Source organism: Penicillium nucicola (genome assembly GCF_028828085.1).
Source record: "Penicillium nucicola strain IBT 29836 chromosome Unknown utg000005l, whole genome shotgun sequence".
NCBI lineage: Eukaryota > Fungi > Ascomycota > Eurotiomycetes > Eurotiales > Aspergillaceae > Penicillium > Penicillium nucicola.
This window is the reverse complement of record NW_026643129.1, coordinates 673660-701610: the sequence shown is the minus strand read 5'-3', so window position 1 is coordinate 701610 and position 27951 is coordinate 673660. Positions and strand designations below refer to the sequence as shown.

Below are 27951 nucleotides of genomic sequence, written 5' to 3'. Positions count from 1 at the left end.
TGACTACCAAGTGTGTGCCGATCAGCCCAGTGTAGATCTATCTTGCCACCAGTAAGGCCGAGGATGAACCGTACAGTATATAAGGGTTGCCTGGTGTCCAGCCCCTAGACTTGCATTCAGTGGAAATTACAATGCCCACCAACCCAGGGTCAATTGTGTGCAGACGAATAGTATGAGGTTTTTTTGTTTGCGGATCTTTGGGTTGGGTTGGAGAATACCCACCATCGGTCAGATTCAACGTATGCCAAGCCCACAACGCGTGTAAGTGCGAGACAAGCAATATGTGGTTCTGGGGGACTCATGGTTTCATGTTTTGACACTCTCCAATTTTCCCCAGTCGTGTGCCAATCTCTGGTGGACTGGATGTACTGTATGATTTCTCCGAATGCTTCTCTGATTATTGACTTTCAAGCTCTCAATCCCTTGCAACTCCGTGTGCAAATTGACCGATCCCGGACCCCAGTGGGGCGAATCCAGGGGTCTCTGACGTCAGAAGCGGGAGAGCCAGTTCTGACGATCAGGCAGTGCTGACCCACAGGGGTTTGGCCTCAGGGTCCATGTGTTGTTCATTAGATTGATGTGCCTCTTTAGTTCAGTCGGAGGTCGAAGTTGGTCGAGGACAAGAGACACTGGGCGGCTGAAACAGCGGCTGAGGCTAAAATGCTTGATGGAAGCACGGACGTCCTCACGTGATCTTATTATTGGAGCCTCCTTGCAAGGCATAAACTCTATATCAATTGATGATATAGAGGCTGAGATATCACATCTCTTTATGATACATTACAACAGTGCAAGAACATCAGATGATTCTATATACGAAACAAAATCATCATATATACCCCCAAAAGCAAGAGCAAGTAAAGGAGTGAACCTTACACAAGTCTCAATATCTATGAGCCATAAATAAGGAAAAGAAAAATACCCAGATATAGACAACAGAGGAAATCTGCGAAGAAAGAATGTCACCCTGGCCAGTCATTCTCTTCTCCACCAACCGATATTGATCTTGCCCATAGGTGTTGTTCAAATGGACATTTCCAGAAACAGACCCATCTTCCAACCGAACCCAAGTGCGTACATCATCTCCAAGCAGCTGCTGATCTAACAAGATCTGTCTGCCCCCACGAGCCCAGTCCCCGTATCCACCATACCCCGTATGTCGACCGTAGCACATGTTGATGCCGTTCCCTTCAACGTCGAGACCGGATAGTGTACCGTTCCATTTAAAGCACCTAAGCCAATGAGGGATCAGCTCATATCCAGATATAAATGTTGCAAATAGGGGAAGCTTCTTGCAAACGGTAATTGGGAGGCTGATAACTCACCAATCATTATCATGATCATGACCACTGAACGTCGCTACAAGCCCTGTGGTGTTCAACAACGCCTGAATAAAGGAACTATCCTGAGAGTCGTATTCGATGCCATCATTGCCGTACCCTTGTTGCTGGACTCGTTCGCCATTGATTCCCGGTTCCTTACTCGAACTCACACCAGCCTTTTGGAACGCACGCATTGGGTAAACTGGAATATGAACGAAGGCCAGAGATGGGATTGGGTCGCCGTATGTGTCTGTGAGATTTTCTTTGGCTTTTTTGAACCATTGCAGAACCTGCAGGTTGTTAGTTTAGATCTTCCAAATGGGAGGACATTGGACTGGCCAGTAAGGCATGTTGCTCTATCCTGGACATTGCGTGAACTCACCGAATCATCGACCCAGTTCTGCCTCGGAACCGAGGTCCCGTTATAGTTTTTATCAATGTGATAGTGGCCACCCTGACTATCAAAGAACCACAATATGAACTCCGGCGTCGCATCGTCCGAAGCATCGTGTGCAAAGACTGGCAGGTAATAGTTCGTTATTCCAGCGGTAGAGCCCGACACTTGCTGCTGCGTTAAGGAATTCGGATATGTCTTTTCTCGGCGAAATATGTCCTCGGGATCAAGATTGAGCTCACTGTCATGGTTCCCGTATGTCGATGCCCATGGTAAATCGTCGTCGATTACTGGTTCCACGATCCGATCGAGGTATTTGCCGGAAGAATTGGCGCTTTTGACCGCTTCGCCGGATATTAGGTCTCCATTTAATACGACGAGCTGGGCATCCTCTGATGAGAGCACTGTTCCAATCACTTCTCGTGTTTTGTTGTCCTTTCCATCGTCTGTCATGCTATTAGTACGAAATCATGCCACGGTGTTGAAACTGGGAGCATACCTTCTGCAAAATGCAAATCACTAAATACTGATATTTGAAATGTACCATCCTTGGTGAATCGTAAGGTCCGGTCGACCTCTCGTCGTTGTGGCGCCACTGCTTTGCGAGTTTGCATTGTGCTCTATAGGCCGGTGGTGCGATTTATCAGGATAAAACCATAGAAGCTCCTGCTCCTATAATAAAACAGTGCCAAGGATCTCCTCACAGCCAAGGAGTTCGAGTTATCATACTATAACTTATATGCCCTGAGAATGGCCACTTAATGTAACCTGACAAGAACGGCGGTGCCAAGACGGCGATAAGAGGAGACGCTCGGCATCCCGCATGATCCATGGTAAGGGATTTGGTGCGTCAATACTTCACTCTATGATTTATGTAGTGTTGCATTTGTTGCTATAGAAATCTTCAAGTTTGGGTCATCCGGTTGCGGATTATTAGTGCTGATATTCAGGTACAAATCCTATATGCTTCCTTCTCCTGCCAGAGGCTCCAAGGCAATTGAGAACACCTTGCCAAGAGCCTTGGACCTCACTAGATCTGTGTATAGAGTCATGCAGTCTGCTTACGGTACGTCATGGCCAAGAGGCACTTCGAACAATGTGGGTCGCGTTTAGAAGTTAGAAATTCCACATTCACCAATCACAGACTAGAAAATTCCCCACTTGTCAGCAGGAACATATCTTCGGCTTTGAACAGGCTAAGTCCGATCTTGGTTCTCCTTTTTACAGCTGTGCTCTAGCGTTGAATCTGAATTAATTCGAAAGTCGCATCATCGACTAATCGGCTTTTTGAGGCTGAACAAGCCTCTTTTCGATTGACTTTAGCAGACAATGGTACTCGCTCGTATAAAGCAAAGCTAATGTACAAAACGACAATAATGTGTGGTTGTTTACAAATGAGGGCTTTGAATTACTTGGTTCTCGCATAACTCACTGTATTGGCAGCATCATCACTGCCTAGGATACCCTCTGGGTATGGTCTTGGCTAAATCTCGTCAAATTCCTCCAATGCATACGCAGCATGAAATTCACACCTAAGAGTCAATGGCAAGAGCCATGACTTTTCCACCTCTACTAGCAGTGCTGTTAACAGGAAGCTCCGTCTCTCCACCAGTGGTAACATAAAGGATACCACGATCATGTCTTGCCCTTCCAAAAGCTGCAGATGTAGCAGTCATCAACGCAGTCGAGTCCTTAGACCCAGCAATAACTTCATAAGTCCCATCAGGCAAAACTCTCGTAACGACATTATCCATAGCCCCAGCCAAGTACCCGATATCGCCAGGCCCAACCGCAAAATCATCAGATAAAACACCATCACTAATAATTTCATACGGACCCTTCGCCTGGCCAGTATGAAGATCAATCCGAACACGACAGAAATACCGCTTGGGCGTATTACTGTAGTACAGATAGTCGCGCACAACCCTCACACCGTTGATCCCAAGCTGCAAACCCAGATAATCTGCCGGGGCCATCGTCTCATCCTGATGTATAACAGAATATTCACCAGTCCGAACATCAAGTCGGTAAATAAGACCGCGGTCCGAATCCGAGATCACAACCGCCTTCCCTCCATCCAAAGCAGCCATCCCATTCAAGAGTCCCGGCGGGAATGTCGCAATATGCTCTGGATTAGAGGCATTGCCATGCTCACCGAGACGAATGGTCCAGACAGAGTCGGAAGCAATCACGGCGTAGGTATCCGGCGCCAGCTCGGCGATGCCGTTCATTTGTGTCGCCTCCTCGAAGTGGTGGATGAGTTGTGCAGAGCCAGGGCCGGATCGGATGGAAGGGTTGATCTGCCAGAGCTCTGGTTTGTTGATTAGCGTGACGAGGAGATTGCCGTTTGGTCGAGCTGCGATGTTCTCGACCCAAGTTCCGTTGGGAAATCTGTAGATCTCCCGGAGATCGGCACATAGCGCGTGGGCGCAGGTAAGGAGGATTATGAGAAACGTTGGGAGCTTGGACATGGTGGGAGTACTGTATCTGTGCAATAGTAGAGATTCAGCATGTCTAGGCATGATTGTAATATACATGATCCAGCCCCTGGAGAATCTGTGATCAAGGGGGCGTGGAATGGAGAGCTCAGCTGTACAACTGTCTTGCGTCGGGCACCAGCGTCTGCAAGCCACTGCGGATCTTCTGCCTGGAGATTTATTATCGACGAATCAGACGGTAATTCAAAGTCACTTGGGGTTCATTGCTTGGAAAAGCTGCCTGTGTTAGCCCTGTATATCGCATTGGGCGTAAGCGACATACTGTACGGCTGAGATGACTTTTTTTTTGGTTTCCTACTGCTGCTGAGATCGATGCACTGTAATTCACATAAGTTAATAGTACAAACATACTATGACCTATCTATTTCGTCTGATCCCCTACATATTCATCTTCAATTCTACTAACTTAACACCAATAGGACTCCACTAAGCAGATAATCAAAAGAAATTCACAATTTCGGTCCATAATACCACACCAGGTTGCTTATGTACGACAAAAAAATAACCAGGAAATGAAATAGAAACAGATAGAGGTTATATTTGAATATCAGAACCCAAAAGGAAGAGATAAAGACCATGATTTATTCTCTCTGGAGGGACTTGGGGATAGAGGAAAGTAGGGCAAGCCAGCAATGTCTATGTGACTCGGCTCATTTAGACGCAGGCTCGTCAAGCGTCTGGTATAAAAAGACCTGATGGCACTGTTAGGCGTATAAGAATACCCGGTAAAATAGAATCATATGTACGGATTTCCATTCCATTCCTAGTAACATAGTAAAAGACACAATGCCCATTATGAATAACTGCGCTAGCATGATCGCGTCGGTCGGTCCTCAATTCGCTCCATCGTCTGTTTCTCTTTTTTTTTTGTTCTTTTATCATTGGCATGAAGTGGACCTCGCTCTAAAAAAAACACAAATCCCTTATACACCTACATGCGCATCCGTGGATGCAAATGCCAAACCCGTGATTATGTCTCGGTCTCTCCACGGCGGAGCGCCAGGAGAGCCCGGACGTCTGTAACGTATTGCAAAGCTTCGAACATGGGGACCAGGTGGAGTAAGCCGTTGTCCGTGGGGTCGTTGATCCAGCCTTCGATAGGAACTGCATTATCTGGAGGCAGGTGTTAGTTGGTTACGTTGAGAGTGAAAACGTGAGCATTACCTTCATGGAAGATGTAGCTCATTGGGCTATTGTCCAGGATCATAACCTTGCTCAAATCTGGCTCTACAGAACTGAGATCTTTGATGTACGCGCCGTTGCGGAACGTGCAATGCTGGCGGTAATAGCGACCTTGGAAGTATTTGCGCTCTTGTTCGAGCCAGTCAATCACAGGATCGGCATACTCTTGGACACTGGCCGTGAAGATGACCAACTTATACCACTTGCTGACCTTGCGCAGGAATTCGTCGCAGTGTGGTCGTTTGTGGACATAGTACAAGATTGGATGCTGAGGCCCTAACGTCGTTTGCGGCCCACCGGGCGACAATGCAGTGGTTGTAGGCATGGAGAGCTTGACTTCTACCATGTGGCCACTGGACATGCGGCCACCCTTGGCGAGGGAGTGAATCAGGGTCTCATCAAGGTCCAATACCAAGGTCTTCTGCGGAAGTCTGGCATTGCGCGGAGCTGCAGTATACGAAGGCACCCGTTGTGGAAGAAGTGGGCGGGGTGGAGTTGGAGAGTGCGGGTACTTGGTGATACGGTGGATGGAGCCAGAGGTCGGGGATTTTAAGCTGTCCAGCTGGACGGCGCCCTGGACTCGAGAAACACCTTCGGGCATCGGTGGCCCCAGTTCTGCACTCTGTGATCGTCGATGTCGCTGTTGTTTGTGAGATTCTTCATTATGGAGCTTGATTCGTATGGAACGTCGAGGTGTATTCTCTTCCGGGATTGGATCTGGGTCGTGGCCTTTCGTCTTCGTCGGCCGATTCTTTCCGCTGTGATTTCTGGAAAGCCTTCGATCTGTATCGGACTCCGAGGTAGTTGATATCATAGACTCATGTGATGCCTGGGGTCGAAGCTTGCGGGTGGAGCCACTCCGCCGTCGATTCTCCCCTTTATCCGGCCGGGTCGTTGTTTCGGCAGAGGAGCGCCGCAACTTCCGGACCGGCGCAAGCAGGGAATAATGACCATCATCGGCTTGGAAACATTGTGCCACATAGACACCGGGAGAAGCAAGCGTAGATAGAATGAATCTGATGGCTTCTGTAATCGCATCGAAAATCCGGTGAGTGATTAGTCGCCAGGTAGTTCGGGTCGTGATAGTGCTATCCTTATGAGGTTCATGCAGTAGTGAGGTCTTTTCGTCTAAGCCATATGTCGTATCCTCCTCTGCGTCTTCGTCCACCGGCGGCGGGCCATCGTTATAGCTCTTCTCGGTGTCGAGGTCTCGAAAGTTATTCTCGCTGTAAGAACGGAGTTTCGACAAGTCACTTGGGAGAGTTGCGCGTTTCTTATCGCCTTGGGATTGCGATCGTGGACGTGGAGAGACGGAGGATTGGCCAATGACTCGCGAGGACAGGATATTCAGCGAGTTCATCTTCCCTCAAAGGCCCACGGGAAACAGGGGCACAGCGATCTATTGGACGGATCGTGAGCGTATTATCAAAACCACTTGAAGCGGCCCATGAGGTGGGAATATGGAGAGAAAGGGAGGGCAAGGAGGCGTAAGCTGAGCGTGATGTTGAGGTTCTATCTGGGTACCGACCTCGATGCGCCAGTCACCCGTGCCTCGGAACTGTTTCCGTAACTCCAGTCCGGTTTCAACCGCGAGTTCGAAGCGGCAAATGTAAGGAAGCTCTAAAAAAAGCACAAAGAGCCAAAGAAGAACACTGAAAGCGAAAGTCTTAAAACGAAAGGCGTTGGGAAACAAGAAAGTGAGGATCGGAGAGTGTGGGGAAGCGGACAAGATCAAACGGCAGAAAATCGTTCATTGTCTCCCACTTTGTTCGGGCTTTCACTTAAAACATCCCCTCGACGGACATTTACAGCTACTGACCTGGCTGTAACTGTTTGAAATTGAAATCAGAGTGTGTTGAATATTTGGATTGTACAGTTGATTGCTCCAACACCGCTAATAAGCGCAGACATCTCACGACGTGAAATCCCACTTCGTCATGCCGGCCACGTCTTTGGCCCTCACGCCGGGCCTGGCGTCTTTTCTGAAGTCTCTTAAGACAAACCCAATCGATACGTCTATCGAGAATCTCATTTCGTATGTATCAAGAGACCGAGCTCGTCCAAAGTACCCCGCCGAGATCGGGTTGCTAACAAAGTATTGGTATTTAGATTGCTCAAGCGCCGCCAAATCCGCCATTCACGCTCATGTGCCACAGCAACTGCTTACTTGCTGCGCAGTGTGATCTCAGCATGCCGCACAGCAGACTCCGCAAAACTCATCGAGCGGGTGCAAGGTGTGGGAAAGCGACTTATGGCCGCGCAACCGCGCGAGATGGTCGTAGGCAATATTGTGCGCCGAGTCCTCGGTCTCATTCGCGACGAAGCGGAAGATGATCGCGAGGCTGAGTTCGCCCTCAGTGATGTTGGCTCCGAGAGTCAACCCCAAACACCCCGCGCATATGATGGTCAGTTCAAGATTCTTGTCCAATATCTATACCGGTGACTCACACATACTCTTAGATCCATCATTGCCTCTGAGTAGCGACCCGACCTCTATCAGATCCGAGGATAGATCCGCTCGCCCCCCTTTGACTTCTATGTTCAGCCTTCTCTCCCACCCAGAACCCGAGCACTCTCTCCCGAGCACCCCGGGATCCCTATCCCCAGGCGGACGCCTTCCTGGCCACGCTCCCACCAAGGACGTCCGGGCTGAGGTCTTGGAAGGTATTGGTGAGATTATTGATGAGCTGGGTCAGGTCGATGACCAGATTGCTGCCTATGCTTTGGATCACATTCACTCGAACGAGATCATTCTCACACACACATCGTCGACGACGGTCCAAAAATTCCTGCTCAAGGCTGCTGCCAAGCGCAAGTTCACTGTCATTCACGCCGAATCATACCCAAATAACCACGAAGCTACACACGCTACCGTCAGCGGTGGCAGCATGGAGGATGACGACAACATCGGCTTCGAATCTTTCCAGAAGCCATTGATCGAGCACGGCATCACCGTGATCCTCATCCCAGATTCCGCCGTCTTCGCCCTCATGTCCCGGGTCAATAAGGTCATTTTGGGAACACACTCAGTTCTCGCTAACGGTGGCCTGGTCGCCGCAGCCGGTACCCGTGTCATCGCCCGTGCCGCTAAGGTTCACCAAACCCCCGTTGTGGTAGTGAGCGGAGTGTACAAGCTCAGCCCGGTTTATCCCTTCGACTTCGACTCCCTGATCGAGTACGGCGATGCAAGCAAGGTCCTTTCCTATGAGGATGGTGATCTTGTCGACCAAATCGATGTCCAAAATCCCATCTACGATTACGTTCCCGCGGAACTGGTGGATCTCTACATCACTAACCTGTAAGTTTGAATTATCCATGTTTTAACCAGCCTTTTCACTGACACATTTTTTCCAGCGGTGGTCATGCTCCATCATACCTCTACCGTATTGTGTCAGACCACTACCGCAAAGAAGACATCAGCTTCTAAGCGGAGGTGACAGACAGCTGTAGTAGATCATGGACGAAAATAACCAAAATTGAGGGACATGCACGAACGATACCCGAGGAATGATGCTTGACGATTGATGTGTGGGGGGAGGATTAGAACCACTGGAATGTCTAGGGAATATATAGACATGACATTCAGTACTAAATGCTATCACAGTCAAAATATATCTGCAGGGCAACTCCACATTAAGGCACTAATAACCTAAAATGATAGCGTGAACATGTTCGACATGTCCAACCATAAAAGTTAGATGGCAGGGCTGAGGTGCATATGCCAAGTGACAATGTATATAAAAGTCGTCAAATGCAAGCACCCTACGGCTTTACGCTACGTCCAAGTACTAAGTATATCAAAACTCAATCTAGAGTCAGGATAGTCAAGGATAACAAAGTCATGGCGCCATAATCTTTTGGAATTTGTATCAATCGTGTTTAATTCGCATAGCGTATCCATCACGTTCCAGACGAAAAAACCCGCCGGGGGACTCCCCAAAAAGAAAAGATCTCATGAAATCAAGGCGCTGTTGAGGCGGGCTTTCCGTCCGGCACCTTTCCCATACACCGAGGCTCCCGGTCGCTGCATTTTTGATATCGGACAACAAAGAAGAAAAACTTGTTGACTTGCTTAAGAGCGGGGCTTCTCCTTCTTCTCGCGCCAGAGAGCGGCGAGACCGACACCGGAGACCTTGACGACCTTGAAACGGACACCGGGAATATCACCCTTGGCCTTACCCTTACGACCGAAACCGGCAAGGAGGACCTCGTCGTTCTCGTCGATGAAGTTCAGACAACCGTCATTGGGGACTAATAGAAGATGCTAGTTAGCATTTGGTTCGACGGATGGTTCCTGTTTGTTCGATGGTTCTGGTTTGTCGTTTGCTTTTCGACTCCGTAGAAATTTCATCGTTGAACAAGTTAAAAAGATGTAGAGGGATACCCACCGAAAGCAGCGACCTTCTTTCCGTTCTTGATGAGCTGGACCTTGACACACTTGCGAATAGCGGAGTTGGGCTGCTTGGCCTCAACACCGACCTTCTCAAGGACGATACCCTTGGCGTGGGAAGCACCACCGAAGGGAGAAGACTTGAAGGCGGTTCCGAGGAGACGCTTCTTGAAGTGGTCGTCAGCCCAGCGCTGATCCTTGCGGTGAGCCTGGAGCTTGCGGGCGGCGTTCAAACCACGTGGCTTTCCTTTACCCATGTTGGCGGTTTATGTGTTCGACGGTACAACTGAGCGAAGAGAAGAATGTTAGCCTCGAGTCGGTTGCAACGGTGGTTGTGTGGTAGAATTGTCGATGGTTGTCGATGGTTGTGGGAAGCCGAATTTTTGTGCGTGATGCGATGGAATCAGGGAGCTCGCGAAGAATCCTCCAATAATTTCGAGAAACACAAACAATAGGACGGCAGGAATAACAGGGTATCGATGATACGTACCGACTGGGAAGGGGTGTTGTCGCCAAAGGCTGGAGGTCGATTGTCGAAAAGTCGAAGTGTTCCGGAATTCCCTTGGACCACACTCGCTTTGGATGCGCCTCAGGTGACTTTGTGCGGTAAGCCCTAAGCGAGTCACGGGACTGGCGTAACCCCCACCTGTATTATGTCAGCTGATAACGATAGCTTATCGGCTATCGATAGCATCTAGTCCAAGGTTATCATACACGTACAACTGAACTTAACCCTGGAAGACTTCTAAGGTTGCTCTTTACTCTTGACTTCTTCACAAAATACACGTTGGATATGGACCTTGCAAGGAAAACAACCAATTCTCAGCGACTACCTCCACCGGCGTTGTTTCAGGGTCCGCCATCACACAATGCTTCCAACATCTCCTTATCCGTACCACCCGCAACCTCAGCCTTGCCAACACCCTCTGGAAGCCAACCTCCACCACCGCAGCGGAACAGATCTCGTCTAGGTAATGAAGGCGAACATGCAGAGAAGCCAAATCTATTATCTCCATTTGTATCGCGCCGCCTGTCTAAGAGTGATGTGGACGGATCCGACGCCATCTGGCAGGAGATGCAGAGCGCCCTATCGGAGGTCGAACTCAGCGCCGTGACAAGTGAGAACGTTTTTGGAGAAAAACATTCAGAAGCCTTAGAAGATCTACGCCAGAAGCAGTTGAGACTTGCGCAAGCCTGGGCGCGCAGCGAGGCAGATGATGAAGTGGCTGATCCCAGTCATGATGGGGCAAGTGCTAAGGGTAGCACGGCCCGACAACGAGCAACCACCGAAGCAAATGCCAAGGATGATACCGCAACTGAGCAGAGTGCGGGACGTGGTTCACTTTCACATCACACGCTCGACGAAGAGACCGAGAGAGATATTATACATGCGCGTAAGCGTCGTGAGGCTAATGATCGTTACTTTGACCGGGTAAATCAAGGCGTGTTGGATGTTGTTGCCAAACTAGAGGAGGTTGCTCAGGCTATGCGCACCGTGGAGCGAGAGAGCAAGGATATTTGGAGTGATTCCGAGAGTGTTGCGACCACTGCGCCTTCGTCGCATATCGGGTGAGCTGCTAGCTCGCTCAGCTATATGGCATTTGCCAGCATGGACCTTGACTATTCAGGCTTTGTCTCCTACTTGCCTGCTTAAAAAGTCAAGGGTTCTTAGGGCACTGCCAAGTCCTACACCAGCGTATCATACTGCCACGGAACGCGCTGGACGCGTTACAAATGCACCTGTGGACAATATCATACTAATGCATGTAAAATATAACAATAATCAAATGAGGGTATCCAAACTCCAAGGCTCAAATCCAGACAAAAGTAACAAACATGATCATGCATCGCGATATCTCACTCGCAGCCCAACAAGACCAAAATGGTATGTCTCGATCCAGACTCAATCTTTAATCCCGCTTAACCACACGGGCAGCAGCTTTCCAGCCTTCGGTGGCAGCATCTCGCACATCCTCCCACTTCGTCTCATAAGCCTTGCGCGTCAAGACCTCAAGTTCCGTGTTCCACTTCTGTTTCAAAATATCTTTCATGGTTGGCACTGAGGGGCTTTGAGCCGCAAGCTCTTCCCGGCGCCGCCGTGGAACATCTGCCGGTAGATTGCGGCGGTCATAGGCGCCAATGGAAGAGGTCAGCCAGTTGATTTGCTCAACCTGGGCGCTGATGGCTTTGCGCTGTTCGATGCGATTTGAGCGGTGAACTTGAACGGTGATGAAGAGGATTGAAGTTGTGAGGGCGAAGCCACTGGCCTGTTTAAGGGAATATGAAATTAGTCAATGCTCTTCTTTCATAACGAGGAAACGTACGAAGCCGGTGAAGAAGCCCATGTTTGGTGCGAGTCGTCGATTCGCCGAGTTTTGGTCAGGTTCGTTGAAAAGATACCAGCAGCCACAGACCCAAATCCACTATTGTAATAAGTAAAACAATTCGCCTGCGAATCAAAACAAGAAAACGACACGCAACAATGTCAAGTCGCGGAAAACTGAAGTCGGGCAGTGGGCGGAAGAGCTCCGATTGGCCGTGGGCCCGGGACAATTCTTCGAACATCGTCTCCTTCAACACCTGGAGCCCTTTGACCGCGCATTTCCAACGATACTCTCAAGTTACCCTCCCTTTTTCTCCCTCACTCAACCTTTAATTCGTCAACATGGCCGGCGGAGGAGGCAAATACCGACACTTGAGCCGGAACTCCGCGCATCGTCAAGCCCTGCTTCGCAACCTGGTCACCTCCCTCTTCGAGCATGAGACTATCACAACGACATGGGCCAAGGCCAAGGAGGCCCAGCGTCTGGCCGACAAGCTGATTACACTGGGAAAGAAGAACACCGAGGCAAGCCGGAGACGGGCATTGGAGATTTTCTACGTACGTGACACCCGGAAGAAGTTCACATCGAGATCGACTTGAGAATCCAACTTTGGCTGCGAGAGTAGACAATCCAATTGTTCATTCTCTGTTGCGAAGTTTGCAATTCTCAATTGCCACTCCTTCCGATGCATCTATCAAAATCCCTTCTCAAACAAACCCACTAACACATATCAGACACCACACGCCCTGCTCCCCAAACTCTTCGGTCCCCTCCGCGAACGCTACGCAGAGCGCCCAGGTGGCTACACACGAGTCCTGCGCGTTGAACCCACCCAAAAAGTCGAATACTTCTCTGTCAAGAAGGGCAGCAAGCTCGCTCCCCCCGAGCGCAAACCCCAACCTCAGCACCCCATGGCAATCCTCGAGCTGGTCGATGGTCCTAAAGATATGCGCTTTGCCATGACGGCGCTTACATTGGCGCGTGAGCGCTCCAAGGGCCGTGATGTGCCGCACGGTCTGACAAGATTGAATGTTCAGAAGGTTACGCAGTTCCAGAAGGATGGTGTTGAGGTTCTTGAGCGGGCTATTTCGAAGTTGAGCCTTGGTCGGAAGGAGAAGAAGGCCGAGAAGGAGTAACGGGTTGAGTAGATGGCTCTCCCTTGGCTTTCTCTTTGATTTCGAGATTATGTTCTCGTCTGCTCTTGAGAGGGTTCCTCTAAGATGGAACCATTTCATGTTCCATTTCTGTTTGTATTGCCTGTTGTATTATCAGGAGTTCTGTCTTCGTCCTGTTTATTCTGGCATCTCGTCTTCGTTTGCACTTGCGCATGTGACATAGCCTCTGTATAAAAGATTCCGATACCTCTTTACTGCTATCCCTTTGTACTTTGCAAGGCTCTGTGTAAACCGGTGAACTTAGCGGGTAGAACGGCTGTAAACCCAACTGCACTCTTTTGTTCGAGAGATATTCCTTGGCCAAGTCCGTGTGCTGCAAGGTGCTCGCGCTGCCTAGGAAATCAGGCCTGATACAAAGTTTGACGGGCTTCTTTAGGAAACCCATGCACTGCAAGGTAGATCATAGAACAACACTAGCTGTCAATATTGGTTTCTTGCGGGATATGGCCAGCAAGTTTAGGTGACGTGATAATATTACATTGGTGGCTGCTGCCGACAGAAGATCGACAAAGCATTTAGGTTTCTTCCAGACCAACTTCCTTAATGTTTCAATTCAGTTTGAAGCACTAATCAGGTGATGTAATTGATGGAACAGCCCATTTCTCTACTATAGAAACATAATTGTCTTTTGGGTACTTACTTGACTACGAAGACTCCGTGTCTCGCTTCGTGAAATCTGATAGATCAACTGCAATGCCAACGTCTATTCGCTCAATATTGTTAATCAAGGGGCACCAGGAGTGTATGCAAAACTATCGATAGTAGATTCCTCTAGCGTATGATCTTAGCACACTTGAACTTACGGTCAAGCCTGTTTGAATAAAAGAAACAAGATCCCCAGGACAACTGAACCCGCTGGGGAGAAGCTTCAGCACTCATATTCCCAATTCATCTGTCTCAGATTCCCTCAATGAATTGATAGTTCTTCATCTCAATTGTCTCAGATTCTATTCCACATTCTCGCCGTTCTATACCCCCATCCTACGTCAAGTATGCAACTGGTTCCTCCAACTCCACAACCAGAGTACAAGATAACGTATACTAACCACCACTGTGCATAAGAACGGACTCAATAGCCCCCCCAAAAAGCAAACATATGTCTCTCGATAACCCCAAGCGCTACCGCAACACCGGTCCACCCCATCCTATTGACGTAGACACATACAAAGAAGTCTCCGTCATCTCACCACTAAGATCGCATCCACCGCCAACAGTCGAGTCCAGCGCCAGTGACTGCACTTTGCAAGTAAACCATGAAGACGTCACGCTAGAATTGAGCGATCGCTCTCTAAACCTCGAGCTGAACGGCATGCCAGATGAAAAATACGACAAGGCAGACATTGAGAAAGAAGCCGTGGACCTGACGGAGCAGAACCAGTCTGGTCGACAGCGCGCAGGAACCGGCAATGGCAATGGAACTGGAAATCCGAGGCCGTACTCGGAGTCCATGACAGATACCGGTACTGTTATGCGTCATCGAAAATCTCATCGGCGGCAATGGATTATCGCTGGTGCTATTTTGGGCGTTATTGTTCTTCTTACTGTGATTATTGTTCCTTCTGCGATTTATGGGACCCGCGAGGCTCAGGCTAGGAACAAGGCCAAGGCTCAGATTGATGCAGCTGGCGTTGGCATTTGAGTATTGGGATTTGAATATATTTGAGATGATTGGATTTGGATATATGGGCTGAAGAATATTGAGCTGGGTGTTGGGGATATGAAAGTGGATGAAATTGTGCGTTGAGTGTCAGATTTACTGATTTGGCAATTTATATGTTTGGGCTTGAGAAGTTGAAGATATACCGCTAACAGGAGAGTTTCTTACGATTGTGGATTGAGTGTGAATGTTTTCCGGTTATCTCATGCGTGCACTGTAGGCACACCTTTCATGTTTATATAGATCCATAATGTGAGATGAAGTTTTCCGATGAGCTTTGCACCAAGCTCAACATTTGTAGTCTATGGATCTTTAAGTACTCAATCAAATCAACCTACCATCCTAAGCCCAGCCCAATACATAGACAGGAAAATAACTTTTGTAGACTATCAGAGAAACAGCCCCTGCTTTTGTCAATATTCAAGTCGTGTTAATATTGTGAAAGTAGGAGAGATTGATTCTTCACCTTTTGTGAATTTTCGAACCCTGTTCGCAGCCAGCGCGTCTGAGTGTAGAAGAGTCTGCGTGACAGCCTCAAATCTCAGAGTGTCGGTGCTAATAGAACGGCGGCACAGGCTGCCTGGCGTTTCCCAAAATGCCAAATTGCATAAATTACGGAGGCAGGTGCACTAGCACCCATAGTAGCTCCCCAGGTGAAGCCTGCTGCCGAGTAACAAGCCATGACGACCGTGGCACATCCTGCTTGGCATACCCCGTAGGCAGCTGGTCCGGCAGGCACAACCAAGATGAAGAGCAGGAGATAATTTACGAGCACCCGTGGAACTCTCATTTTGCCGGGACTTGAAAAGAGCGGTGGACTGGGTGTTAAAAGTTACGATGTAGGTAGGGAATGTTAGCGACTGAAAGAAGGTATAAGAGTGTGAGACTACAGTACGCCAGTTTCGGGGCTGTAAATGGGTAAGTGAGATAGATGCCTGATATAGCGTATACAATAAGAAGAATACTGTATATATTGTAAGAAGTAGTCTGAACCCTGATTCCTAGAATCAGCGTGGGCTTGCTATTCATCCCCTAGATTCACATGATCCTGTTATGTGAGCGAGTAAGTATATCATCATCCATCTTGACATCATCTTAAGGAACTGAGTCAGTCCCTTAAGTCTTCGGGTACTCGGTTCGATAGATCTCCGTTACTAGGTGTTCAATAGCCCTAGTTAGTCGTGTTCCTGATGAAGAGAGATAATCTTTGAATTGATTACCGAGTCATTTAAGTCTAGAGATTCTCATTTATATGAGAAACTCCTTATATACTACAAAGATCTGCCTTAAGCTAGTCTTAATTAGATTCCTTAGTTGATGAATAATCTCTATTGCCGTCATGGCTCATTCATGGCATGAACCATGGCCGGCCACCATAAATCTCAACACTGGGAACCTCAAAGTATTTGTACTGTAAAGGTATACTGGAACGAGGGAGATCATGCTGTCTAAAGGGCTATTCAATGGCACGTCGACAACCGGTGGCTTCTCTCTAGATCTATCATAGAATTTAGCGTACCGCCCGTTCCGAGAGAAAAAAACAGACGTGATTCTCACAATAGTATTCCTATGATTTCACCACGCTGAATAGTAAAAATTTATCCAGCTTGATGGAGTGAGGGCTATTCTGGAGATTCAACAAAGTAAGAATGTTGTGCAAGGTATTTGTTGACGTACTGCGTAGTACAGTACTAATCCTCCGCTACTACATATGTTGCTGTGCCCCTTCACTAGCAGAAATGGGACAGAACGAAATATATTTATGAAACGTTTCAGAGCAGCACGCATTGATTGGATTCTCTTTCAAAAATTTCCTTAAATACCAATACAAACTTGCAGTTGATAGCAAGTGTACGACTCCAGGGGGCCAATGCCACTATGGGGAATAATCGGAAACATTTTTGTCTTTTTATCAGTGCGACATATTACTGGCGGCATGGAATAACTTCTGAGCGTGCGAGAGATAAAATATTTACTTTAATGGCGAATGATAAAAATTTCAGATTCATTGAGAAGCAATCACGCAACACGGATCCTTGCTACTCAGATAATCCCCTTGCTAAGCACCTAAGTCTGCACCTGATGTCTAACTATATCTAATCATATACCATCAATTCTGGATAAAAGGACCACTGCTGCAACCACCTTTGGACCAAGTTTCCATTTACAGGACCGAGAGCCTTCATGGTCTGGCTATATCTCTTGGCTCTGGCTGTCTCAAACTGAGAAAACCCTGCTCCATTGGCCTCAACCCAAGACAGAAATGGCAACAGAGGAGCAATTCGCGAAAGCTCGTGTTTGGCACCGCCTTTACTTCCTGATATCAAATGTTTCACCTTCAAAATCCATGTTTCTAGTGGCATCACCCCGACGGGATACAGATCTTGGGTTGTTGAAACTAACAAAGACCAAGAGATAGGCTGAGAATTCAGAACGTGGAAGACTCCAATCTTGTCAGTTGGCATGCCGTTTTCTCCCATCAATATCTCGACAATGACTTTTCCACAAATGTCCTAGTGCTTGTTAGCTTGTGAGCACAAAAATAATTGGGCCATGCCTACGAACCATGGGGACCCAGTCAATTAATAGACGGTCTGTCGCGTGGTATGGAAACACTCCCAGGTTGATTGAGGTAGAGACTAAAATCGGAACCACATCATTTGGATTCCAAATCCCCCGGATTGTTGTCGGGCCTGCTATCTGTGAGGGTCGAATGATGGAACATTGCAAGCCTGACTGTTCGACAGCTTTCTCAAGAAATAACTCGGCAACATACTTTGACTCGGCGTACCCTATCGGAATAGGCAGTCTCGCGTCATGAACGATACGCTCCGTCAAAGGGGCATCGTAGTACTGTGGCCAATGAGCCACTGTAGTAATCGATGAGATAAAATGCAAACGTGGTCGATGTTTACTTTGCAGACAAAGATCAACGATGTTCCGTAGTCCGAGCAGATCACTTTCCTCGAAGGATTTGAGCGAAAATGCGTAATTGACTGACCACGCATTGTGAATGACCATATCAACAGTATCCGTTAGCTTGTCGTATGCTGTATCATTGAGACCAAGCTTTTTCTCATAGAGGTTCACCGAACAGAATTCGACTTTCAAGTCGAACGATGAGGTAATAGGAATCCCCTTTTCTGTGAAACTGGTCTTTTGTCGCGCCGCTCCATTCAAGCCTCGATGAAGACAGTATATGTGATTCACGGTCTCATCCTGTAATAGCGAAGCTAAAATGTAGGACCCGATATATCCTGTTGAGCCAGTCAAGAGAACAGAGTGAAAATCTGGCTTTGGGACTGAAATTGGCGACCTCGCCAGCGGCAAAGTTGAGGAGAGCCTTTCGAAAGCCTCGTTGAGTCTTGCGGATCTCACAGACTGATCCCGTACCTCTGAATTTCCCATGATGAATATTCACCAAAGATTGAACGAGAAATAAGCAGATTAGGGCAATAGAAGCTTGATTCCAGACCAGCGTCGGTGTGGTCCTGTATTGTTTTGGAAAGCCCTGAAGAAGTTCACTTTCCAGTGATTTCAGGACATTGGAGATATTCCGGATTCCCTGGCGAGTACTCAAAACCTATAGAGATAAGGCAGACATACAGCATCTAGTTGCACAAAGATTTACACCGCTAGTTTTACTTACTTAGATCCCTCGGCAGTCATGCATGATTTATCCACTCGTCTCCGTGAACGTGCCGATCCCGCACTGCTGTGGCACCTCCATGTATGTATGCAGCTCAACTGACTGCTTCATGTTCATGACCAGTCTCAGAAATGTCACAGATCTTCAATGAAATCACCTCGTTTCGGATTAAAATTGCTAAATGCCATCTTTTTCTAATAGATACTCATGGTTGTTATTTGATCTATGACTGACCTCATTGTACTTTGCTGTAAAAAACGCATCATTCCCTATTGCTTTGCACATGCACGCTAGCCACTTGATAACATATCCCCCAATGGCTGTTAGAAATATTTTTCAAAAAAAAGTCTTAAAGTGATGCTGCGTTTTGGGTGGCGATCCGTACCATAGGGCTAGTTTCTGCGCTGGAATTCTCGCAGTGCGAACAAAATCACTGGCCAAGCGCACTACCTACCATTAAATTGAGTTTCGAGAGAATGTAATTCGACCGGTGAGTTGAGAACAAAGGACTCGAAAATCTAGGTTTCATTAAGGACAATGAGTTCCCTAAAATGCCTGGATTAAAGTTCACGATATTGCGTCTCAGATTACACCACACCATCGAGTTCTTTACCTGCTTCCCACTAAGACCATGCAAGCAACAAGAAAAGTGGGTCATCAAGTCATTGAACGTATTAAAATGGACCTCACAATTCTGCCCAAAAAAAGCACGTAAAAGACTGCGTAGACCGAGAGAGACCGAACTTAATCAACTGTAAAAAGAAGACGTGGCGGGAAACAGCCAGTTTAAGAGGCATTGAGTGTAGGGAAATTGAAGATCCGGGAGATATTAGTTCACTCTTTGTGAAGATCTAGAAGATGATCGATGAAGTGGTATTGAAAGGTTTGCCTTTCAACCCGGGTACCCAAGAAACAGGATAAACGCAACCCGCTACGATGCCAAGTTCATGCACTAGATTGGGCTCTTTTCTCAGCTCTAACACACTGAGTCTGGGTCCAATGATCAACCTGAAGGGTCCGATCCTGCGATCATGGATCAGAGTCCTGAGGACGTTGGGTACTGATCACTTCTTGCTTCAACTGGATACATATAGAAGCGCCTGCATAGTTACTGTAATAGAAACAGACGGTGTGACGCAAACTGTAATGCTCAAGCAAGCAAAGTCTCACTACTCACCTAGGATACGATATGATCTGTAAGATGGGTCTATCAATATAGTAAACTTCGCTATAGAAATCAAGATCATATTGCTTATCAGTTCCTGTGGCTTATAAAACCCTGTATAATCTGCTGTTCAGAACCAACAATCAATCTGAAATCTTGATTTTGTCACTAGAACTCCACGTCACAGAATCAAGAAAATGGTCTCGTTGACTGCAGATGTCAATGGCTCAAATGCCCATGCTAGCACAGATGGGACATCTTTGGAAGATTCATGTGCGAATTTGAACGGCAATACATCCTCTCCCAATGAAACCCATGTGTCGAAAGTCGCTCTCCTGGAGCCGATCGCTATCTGCGGCATGTCCGTACGTCTCCCCGGAGGCTTACACTCACCACAGCAATTGTGGGACTTCTTGGTGGCCAAGGGCGATGCCCATGGTCCAGTCCCCAAATCAAGATACAATGCTTCAGCCTACTTCTCCGAGGAGGTGATCCCCAGCCGCACCAAGACCGAGTACGGATACTTCCTTGATGAGAGCATTGACCTAGCTAGCGTCGACACGTCATTTCTCACAATGGGAAAGTCAGAGGTTGAAAGAATGGATCCTAGCCAACGACAAATGCTAGAAGTTGCCAGAGAGTGCATGGAAGATGCTGGCGAAATGAATTGGGAAGGACGACCGATAGGCTGCTTCATGGGCACCTTCGGCAAAGACTGGGCTGAGATGTTTTCCATAGACAGCCAGCAGTATGGTCCAAACCGTGCAAGCGGAACCGGAGACTTCATGCTGCCTAATCGCATCTCATATGAGATGGACCTGACGGGGCCGAGGTTTGTGAATCAACATTTCACCTGATCAATGCCATTCGCTAACTTGGATCAAATAGCATGACCGTCCGTACTGCTTGCTCATCGAGTCTTGTTGCACTACATGAAGCATGCATGTCACTTTCTAGGGGCGACTGTGAGGGAGCCATTGTCGGCGGCGCCAACTTGATGTTATGCCCAGGCTTGACCACTGCCCTTGCGGACGAAATGGTTCTTGCACCTGACGGCTCATGCAAAACATTCTCTAGCGATGCCAATGGCTACGCGCGAGGAGAGGCTGTCTCTGCTGTTTTTATCAAACCTCTGGCCGAAGCCATCCGCCATGGCAGTCCGGTCCGAGCCGTCATTAGGGCAACAGCATCAAACTGCGACGGAAGGGGCAGCGGTAGTGGGATCAAAGCTCCCAATGACATCGCCCAAGAGGCTCTGATCAGACACACTTATGAGCTGGCTGGAATTACGGATTACTCGAAGACGGCGTTCGTCGAGTGTCATGGTACAGGCACACCGATTGGAGATCCTCTCGAAACTGCAGCGGTCGGTCGTGTTTTTGGTCCCTTTGGTGGCGTCCAAATTGGCTCAGTCAAGCCGAATGTTGGTCATTCCGAAGGAGCCTCAGGTCTCACATCACTGATCAAGTCCGTAATGGCTCTGGAAAACCGCATCATTCCTCCAAATATCAAATTGAACAAGCCCAATCCCAATATCTTGTGGGATGAGTATGGACTATCTGTTCCAACAGAGCCGACGCCTTGGCCTGAGGACCGGAGCGCGCGCATTAGCATAAACTCCTTTGGTATTGGAGGTGCAAACGCCCATGTCATTCTCGATTCCGCCGAAAGCTTTGGGATATCTTCTGTTCCTAACCAACTTACCGTGTCACCACAACTGCTTGTCTATTCGGCCAACAACGTTGAGTCATTGAAAAAAACGATCGCCACATACCAAACCTATGTCCAAACCAACCCAGGCAGAGTCAGTGACCTGGCCTTTACACTGGGCAACAGAAGACATCATTTGCCCTGTCGGGCATTTGCTGTGGCAAATACAGTGGGTAATATTACGGCGGCAACTCCCTCTAAATCTGGAGAAGAACCCAGCATCGTGATGGTATTTACGGGTCAAGGTGCCCAATGGCCGCAAATGGGTGCGTTGATGATCGACAGCCCCAGCTATCCTGTATTCAAGGAAAGTATTCGATCTCTCGACACACATCTACAGACACTCACAGATGCTCCGGAATGGAATATTGAGGAAGAGCTTATGAAGGGGCCCGAGACTAGCAGGCTAGGCTCAGCCGAGCTGTCTCAACCTCTCTGCACGGCCATTCAAATTGCTCTGGTTGACACTTTTGCTTCCATTGGAGTTGAGCCCACTGCTGTCGTTGGTCACTCCAGTGGCGAAGTGGCCGCTGCATATGCTGCCGGCGCTATCACGGCGGAAGAGGCAATCGCAGTTGCATTCTATCGTGGCCGAATCACCAAGCTACAAACCAAGCCTGGAGCGATGGCGGCTATCGGCATGGGCTCTCACGAGGTTCAGGAATATCTGCAGCCTGGGGTTATTGTTGCTTGCGAAAATTCCCATCAGAGTATTACCCTCGCTGGTGACTCCGAAGCAGTCAGACTCGCCGTTGACAAGATCAAAGAGGCCCGCCCTGATGTACCGGCAAGACATCTGAAAGTCGACAAGGCGTACCACTCTCACCACATGGTTGAGATAGGTGACGACTACCATGCCCTAATTGAACATCAAGTTTCTGTAAAGAATCCAACAAAGCTGTTCTTCAGTAGTGTTAAGGGCAAGCTGCTTACTGAAGACTCGAGTCTCGGCCCTGAATATTGGCGGAAGAATCTAGAGTCTCCGGTGCTCTTCCACTCAGCCATATCCTCTATCATTCAGCACGACATTGCGAAGAATATGGTCTTTCTAGAAGTCGGCCCTCACTCAACTCTTGCGGGACCCTTGCGGCAAATCCAGGCGCAGCACTCTACCTCTTCTCCATATGTTTCTACCCTTATCAGAAACCAGAACGACGAGGAATCATTCCTCACAGCCATCGGGAAGATGCATGTTCTCAATGCCGCCCTCGACTTGAGTAAGGTAATTTCCAAGGGTTCGATTCTACCAGACCTCCCAAGATATCCATGGGACCACTCAAGGAAATTCTGGTACGAGTCCAGACTGAGCAAGGAGTGGCGACACCCGGAGCACAAGCATCACAATCTGCTGGGCATGCGGGTCGCGGACAGTCTTGAATTTGACGTTCGTTTCCGAAATGTCTTTCACATGGACAACGCATCATGGATTCGTGACCACAAGGTTGGTGATGATATTGTATTCCCTTTTGCTGGGTACGCTGCAATGATTGGAGAGGCAGTACGACAAACTACCGGAGTGAATGAGGGATTCAAGCTACGCAACATCATCATCAGCACTGCCCTTGTCTTGAACGGCAGCGATACAGTTGAGATCATGACTACGTTGCGCCGCCATCGCTTGACAGATTCACTCGACAGTGAGTGGTGGGAATTTGCTATCGCATCTCACAGCGGTACTGTCTGGACCAAGCACTGCTTTGGTGAAGCCAGATCATATAGCGAAGACTTGGGATATGCCGAAAACAACATGCCTCTTGTGCGAAAGGTCCGCACCCGCCGTTGCTACCAGTCGCTGGCTACTTCTGGTCTCAATTTTGGGCCAGCATTTCAGCGCTTGGAGGATGTCCGGTCCGGCACTATTTCGCAGAATGCAACATCGGAAGTTGTTGCAAAAAGCACTGATGGCAAGGACTACCATTTGCATCCGACGGTAATTGATGCCTTACTACAGCTAATCAATATTGCTGCATCTAAGGGCTTTGCTGAGGCAGCAACCAAAATGATGGTGCCTACCAGCGTTGAAGAGTTATCCATCTACCGCTGCTATGAGGATGTCCAAGTCCGGGCTGCCGCATCTTATTCTCCCAATGGCTCGGTCGTTGGCGGCGGGCAGTGTGTTACCCCCGATGGCAAGATTGTCTTACGCAGCTCTGGAATCCGACTTTCCGTCATTGATGATCATGATACCAGAAATTCTGGCGATGCCGCTGCTCGCGCAGAATGGGGTCCTCATATTGACTTCTTGGATATTAATACTCTTATCAAGCCATCTATTGGTCACAACAACGAAAAGCCTTTGATGACGGAGTTGGCTCACTTGTGCATGATACACACAAAGCGTGTTATTGCAGGGTTGGAAACTTCAATTAGCCATATGTATAAGTATCGATCATGGATCGACCGCCGCCTCCAGTCTGTGGATCTCCAAAGTCTCCACGACCTCGATAATGCTGCTATTGAGCAGCGAGTTGCACAGATCGTCTCCGGACTGTCACAAAGTCCGGCCTTTCCTATTGCCGTGGCCATTCAAAAAATTTCTAGGCATGCCCAAGAGATTTTCACCGGTGATATAGAGGCACTGGACCTCCTCATCTCAGACGATCTATTGGCAAAGGTCTATATAGCCATGGATCATTCCGATGTATCTCTGTTCTTCAAACATCTCACTCACAGCAAGCCTAATCTGCGAATCCTCGAGATTGGGGCCGGAACAGGTGGATCTACTGCCAGGATTCTGAAATTGTTGACGCCTGATAACAAGACCTTATACTCGAATTACACCTTCACTGACATTTCATCTGGCTTCTTCGCTGGAGCCGAGGAGCGCTTGAGTAAGTATCCTAGCATGGAATATGCCACTCTCGATATCAGCAAAGATGTCTCCGAGCAGGGGTTCGAGGGTCGTACGTACGATCTCATTTTGGCAACCAACGTCATCCACGCCACTAAGTCCCTCAATGAGAGCTTGACACATGTCCGACAGCTGCTCGCACCTAATGGCTGGCTCTTGCTCTGTGAACTGACCCCAGTTTTCAAAAGCATCAACTACATTTTTGGAATTCTAGCCGGTTGGTGGGAAGGCGAGCATGATGACCGGCGAGACGAGCCATACGTTGATGCCGAACGCTGGAAAAGGGAGCTGAAGGCTGCTGGATTCCGCTCTCCTGATGCTGTGGTTCTTGATTCAACGGAGCCAAATCACCTGAACGTCCTTATTGCAGCTAGACCAGCAATCGAGAACATCCCCGAGAGACGTGTCACGCTCTTGAATATCCCCGAGTCAAAGAACGTGAGCGCCATGCATCAAGGCCTAGAGAACAGGGGATATGCTGTGCATAAGTGCGGACTGAATGACCTACCGTTACCTGCTGGCCAAGATGTGATTGCCTTGCTTGACGATGAAGGTCCCTTTTTTGATAACATAGATGAACAGCGCTTTAGTTCTTTCAAAACTTTGGTGGAAAACTTACAGAATTGCGGTATTCTCTGGGTGACTAGTCTTTCGCAGATTCAATGCCAGGACCCACGATTCGGCCAAGTCCACGGTATCGCCAGAACCATTCGCTCCGAAATGCTCGTCGATTTTGCTACCTGCGAGGTTGACAATGTCGGAACTTCCCTAGACCAAATCATGGACGTGTTTGAGAGATTCCAGGTCCGTCAAGAGGACGAAAGTTTCAAGCCCGAGTTCGAATACGCTGTCGTCGAGAATACTGTTCACGTTGGACGTATTCACTCCTTCTCGATGCAAGATGAGCTCTTGACATCTGATTCGACTGACAGTATCGCGCTTTGCACCAGAAAGCCTGGCCGCCTGACTGCTTTACACTGGGCTCACCGGGAGATTGAAGCGCCGAAAGATGACGAAGTGGAAGTGGAGATATATGCCACTGGCTTGAACTTCAAGGTAAGTCAGAAAACCCACAAGATGAGAAAAACCTGAATAATGACACCAGTCCTTAGGATGTTTTGTGTGCCATGGGCATTGTTGAAGCCTCCAATAATGGATTTGGCCTTGAAGCTGCCGGCGTCGTGAGCCGTGCCGGTCTCGGCGTGAAGGGTCTCAAGGCCGGTGACCGTGTCATGCTCATGCCTCGCTATGCATTTGGGACACGAGTAATTATCTCTGAGAATCTTTGTGAGAGAATCCCGAGCGGTTTGAGCTTTGAGGACGCGGCTACCATGCCTTGCGTGTTCGCTACGGCGATGTACTCTATATTCGACATTGGGAATTTGAAGAAGGGACAGGTCGGTTTTCTCTACACTCTCTAAACTTCTGGTTCAGTATCTGATAGCTGCTCTAGTCCATTCTTATCCACAGTGCCTGTGGTGGAGTTGGTCTTGCAACCATACAGCTCGCCCAAATGGTTGGTGCCGAAATTTATGCAACTGTCGGTAACGAGGAGAAGGTCCAGTATCTCATGGACACATATGGTCTGCCACGAAACAGAATATTTAATTCTCGTAACACCTCCTTCGTCAGCGACGTTATGCGGGAGACTAATGGAGAAGGCGTTGATTTGGCACTGAACTCGCTGTCTGGCGAGCTACTGCATGCTACGTGGAAGTGCATTACCATCTTTGGTACGATGGTAGAGATTGGCAAGCGAGACCTGATCGGCTTTGCAAAGCTTGACATGAATCCTTTCCTATCCAACCGCAACTACTGCTCTGTCGACTTGGATCAAGTTTGTCTTAAAAGGCCGACTATTGCGAAAAAGTAAGTGTCACGGAGGTTAATACAATATCCCGTTCAATTACTAAAATATCATCAAGGCTTCTCATCGACATTGTCGAACTACTCAGGGAGCGACACATCCATCCTATTCGACCAATTAAGGTCTTTAAAGCTCCTGATATCCTCGAGGCCTTCCGGTACATGCAGCAAGGTGTCCATCTAGGCAAGATCGTCGTGTCGATTCGGGATGCTGCTGGTCAAGAAAACCTTGGAGATCTAGTTCAGCAGCGGAAGAAGCCTACCCACCTCGATAGCGCCGCTTCATATCTGCTTGTCGGTGGCCTCGGAGGCTTGGGCCGCTCTGTCTCTACGTGGATGGCGGAACGCGGAGCCCGCCACCTCATCTTTCTTTCCCGAAGTGCGGGGTCAAGTCTGCTGCATCAGGAGTTCTCCCAAGAGCTCGCCAGCATGGGATGCCGCGCCGACTATGTTCAAGGCAGCGTTTCCAGTCTTGACGATGTGACCAAGGCCGTCGCATGCGCTCAAGGTCGACTGAAAGGTATCTTGCAAATGTCCATGGTGCTTGCTGATCAGAGCTTCATCCGTATGACATTGAACGAGTGGAACACGGCTGTTGATCCTAAGGTCAAAGGAACGTGGAATCTACACAATGCCTCTGTATCCGCCAACGCAGACCTTGACTTCTTCGTTCTTTTTAGTTCCATTTCTGGTCTGATTGGAAATTCCGGTCAAACCAACTATGCTGGTGCCAACACTTTCCTGGACGCTTTCTCTCAATACCGCTTGAGTCTGGGGCTACCAGCCTGTGCCATCCAGATTGGTTCCGTCGATGAAGTAGGTTATACAGCTGAGAACGAGTCGCTTATGCAGATGGCGAAGTCTCGTGGTGTCTTGAATGAAACAGTCTCAGAGTCCACGCTTCTTGAGGCAATAGAGAGGGCCATGAAATCGGCGTCGAGCGAGCTGTCGCCCATTGCCTCTGATACTATAAACAACTTTTGTCTTGGCATCCGATCCAGCACGTCCCTGAACGATCCCGGAAATCGGTCCCTCTGGAAGAAGGATATTCGAATGGCAGCCTTACACAATGGTGGTGAAGCCGGCTCCACGTCAACCTCTGCTTCCAATGACGACTTAAATGTTTTCCTCAGGACGGCCAGGAGTGATCATGCTTTCTTGTGTAGATCCAGCTCAGCCCCTTTTCTCGCTGTCGAAATTGGAAAAAAGGTGTTCAGCTTGATGTTGAAGCCAGAAGAGGAGCTATTGACGTCATGCTCTCTGTCTGATATAGGAATGGATTCCCTTGTGGCAATTGAAGTAAGGCAGTGGTGGAAGACGATTTTCGGGTTCGATATCAGTGCAATGGAAATGATGGGCATGGGCACCCTTGATGCCCTTGGAGATCACGCAGTCAAGGGCATGCTCAAATTGTTTCACGGCGATGAAGAGAAAGCCAGCTAGGCGTATTGAGGACGTGAGCTACTTACACACTGGGTGGTAAATTATTTGCTTAAACACGCTCAAATGTCCATCAATGCAATTTCTGAGGGTTGCTTTGTTCCACCATCTCTAAGGTCTTTCGTCCGCTTTTTCTTGCTGTCATTCAAGCAGAAATAGCAAGGTTTTGGTAGAGTAGACGTATACGGTTATCTTGTGGAAGTTTTAGAGGTCTCCAACTTTGAACGAGCAATCTGTGTGCTAAAAATTCCAATTCCTCTCCAGATCATGATACTATCCCTATGTTTGGTGGTCAAGTACGGAGCCGATGAAGATATGAAGTCGAAAT

At 48.4% G+C, this 27951-nt stretch overlaps 11 protein-coding genes across 11 annotated transcripts; 5 read left to right on the top strand and 6 right to left on the bottom strand.

The window, feature by feature from the left end:
- Positions 1-883: 883 nt before the first annotated feature.
- Positions 884-2330, bottom strand: N7511_005349 (metallophosphoesterase family protein; the record flags this gene model as incomplete). The annotated part of the gene is made up of 4 exons (XM_057127726.1): positions 884-1232; positions 1326-1612; positions 1705-2162; positions 2216-2330. The coding sequence occupies 4 exons, from the start codon at positions 2328-2330 to the stop codon at positions 884-886; spliced, it is 1209 nt and encodes a 402-aa protein (XP_056984243.1).
- Positions 2331-3248: 918 nt separating this feature from the next.
- Positions 3249-4187, bottom strand: N7511_005348 (uncharacterized protein; the record flags this gene model as incomplete). The annotated part of the gene is made up of 1 exon (XM_057127725.1): positions 3249-4187. The coding sequence occupies one exon, from the start codon at positions 4185-4187 to the stop codon at positions 3249-3251; it is 939 nt and encodes a 312-aa protein (XP_056984242.1).
- A 997-nt stretch (positions 4188-5184) lies between these two features.
- Positions 5185-6756, bottom strand: nemA (Nem1-Spo7 phosphatase catalytic subunit NEM1; the record flags this gene model as incomplete). The annotated part of the gene is made up of 2 exons (XM_057127724.1): positions 5185-5327; positions 5379-6756. 2 exons carry the CDS (start codon positions 6754-6756, stop codon positions 5185-5187), a joined length of 1521 nt encoding a protein of 506 aa, XP_056984241.1.
- A 551-nt stretch (positions 6757-7307) lies between these two features.
- N7511_005346 (translation initiation factor eIF2B subunit beta) lies at positions 7308-8823 on the top strand (the record flags this gene model as incomplete). Its single annotated transcript, XM_057127723.1, has 4 exons — positions 7308-7431; positions 7506-7801; positions 7857-8694; positions 8751-8823. Exons 1-4 carry the CDS (start codon positions 7334-7336, stop codon positions 8821-8823), a joined length of 1305 nt encoding a protein of 434 aa, XP_056984240.1. The 5' UTR covers positions 7308-7333.
- Positions 8824-9468: 645 nt separating this feature from the next.
- On the bottom strand, positions 9469-10043 carry rps23 (40S ribosomal protein uS12; the record flags this gene model as incomplete). Its single annotated transcript, XM_057127722.1, has 2 exons — positions 9469-9647; positions 9785-10043. 2 exons carry the CDS (start codon positions 10041-10043, stop codon positions 9469-9471), a joined length of 438 nt encoding a protein of 145 aa, XP_056984239.1.
- Positions 10044-10579: 536 nt separating this feature from the next.
- Positions 10580-11359, top strand: N7511_005344 (DUF5315 domain-containing protein; the record flags this gene model as incomplete). The annotated part of the gene is made up of 1 exon (XM_057127721.1): positions 10580-11359. The coding sequence occupies one exon, from the start codon at positions 10580-10582 to the stop codon at positions 11357-11359; it is 780 nt and encodes a 259-aa protein (XP_056984238.1).
- A 337-nt stretch (positions 11360-11696) lies between these two features.
- On the bottom strand, positions 11697-12131 carry N7511_005343 (MICOS complex subunit Mic12 family protein; the record flags this gene model as incomplete). Its single annotated transcript, XM_057127720.1, has 2 exons — positions 11697-12053; positions 12111-12131. The coding sequence occupies 2 exons, from the start codon at positions 12129-12131 to the stop codon at positions 11697-11699; spliced, it is 378 nt and encodes a 125-aa protein (XP_056984237.1).
- Positions 12132-12451: 320 nt separating this feature from the next.
- N7511_005342 (mitochondrial 54S ribosomal protein bL17m) lies at positions 12452-13246 on the top strand (the record flags this gene model as incomplete). Its single annotated transcript, XM_057127719.1, has 2 exons — positions 12452-12667; positions 12845-13246. 2 exons carry the CDS (start codon positions 12452-12454, stop codon positions 13244-13246), a joined length of 618 nt encoding a protein of 205 aa, XP_056984236.1.
- A 1135-nt stretch (positions 13247-14381) lies between these two features.
- On the top strand, positions 14382-14924 carry N7511_005341 (uncharacterized protein; the record flags this gene model as incomplete). Its single annotated transcript, XM_057127718.1, has 1 exon — positions 14382-14924. The coding sequence occupies one exon, from the start codon at positions 14382-14384 to the stop codon at positions 14922-14924; it is 543 nt and encodes a 180-aa protein (XP_056984235.1).
- Positions 14925-17465: 2541 nt separating this feature from the next.
- On the bottom strand, positions 17466-18350 carry N7511_005340 (uncharacterized protein; the record flags this gene model as incomplete). The annotated part of the gene is made up of 1 exon (XM_057127717.1): positions 17466-18350. One exon carries the CDS (start codon positions 18348-18350, stop codon positions 17466-17468), a length of 885 nt encoding a protein of 294 aa, XP_056984234.1.
- Positions 18351-19953: 1603 nt separating this feature from the next.
- On the top strand, positions 19954-27626 carry N7511_005339 (reducing polyketide synthase sphB; the record flags this gene model as incomplete). Its single annotated transcript, XM_057127716.1, has 5 exons — positions 19954-20588; positions 20645-25373; positions 25430-25714; positions 25771-26186; positions 26243-27626. 5 exons carry the CDS (start codon positions 19954-19956, stop codon positions 27624-27626), a joined length of 7449 nt encoding a protein of 2482 aa, XP_056984233.1.
- Positions 27627-27951: the final 325 nt, after the last annotated feature.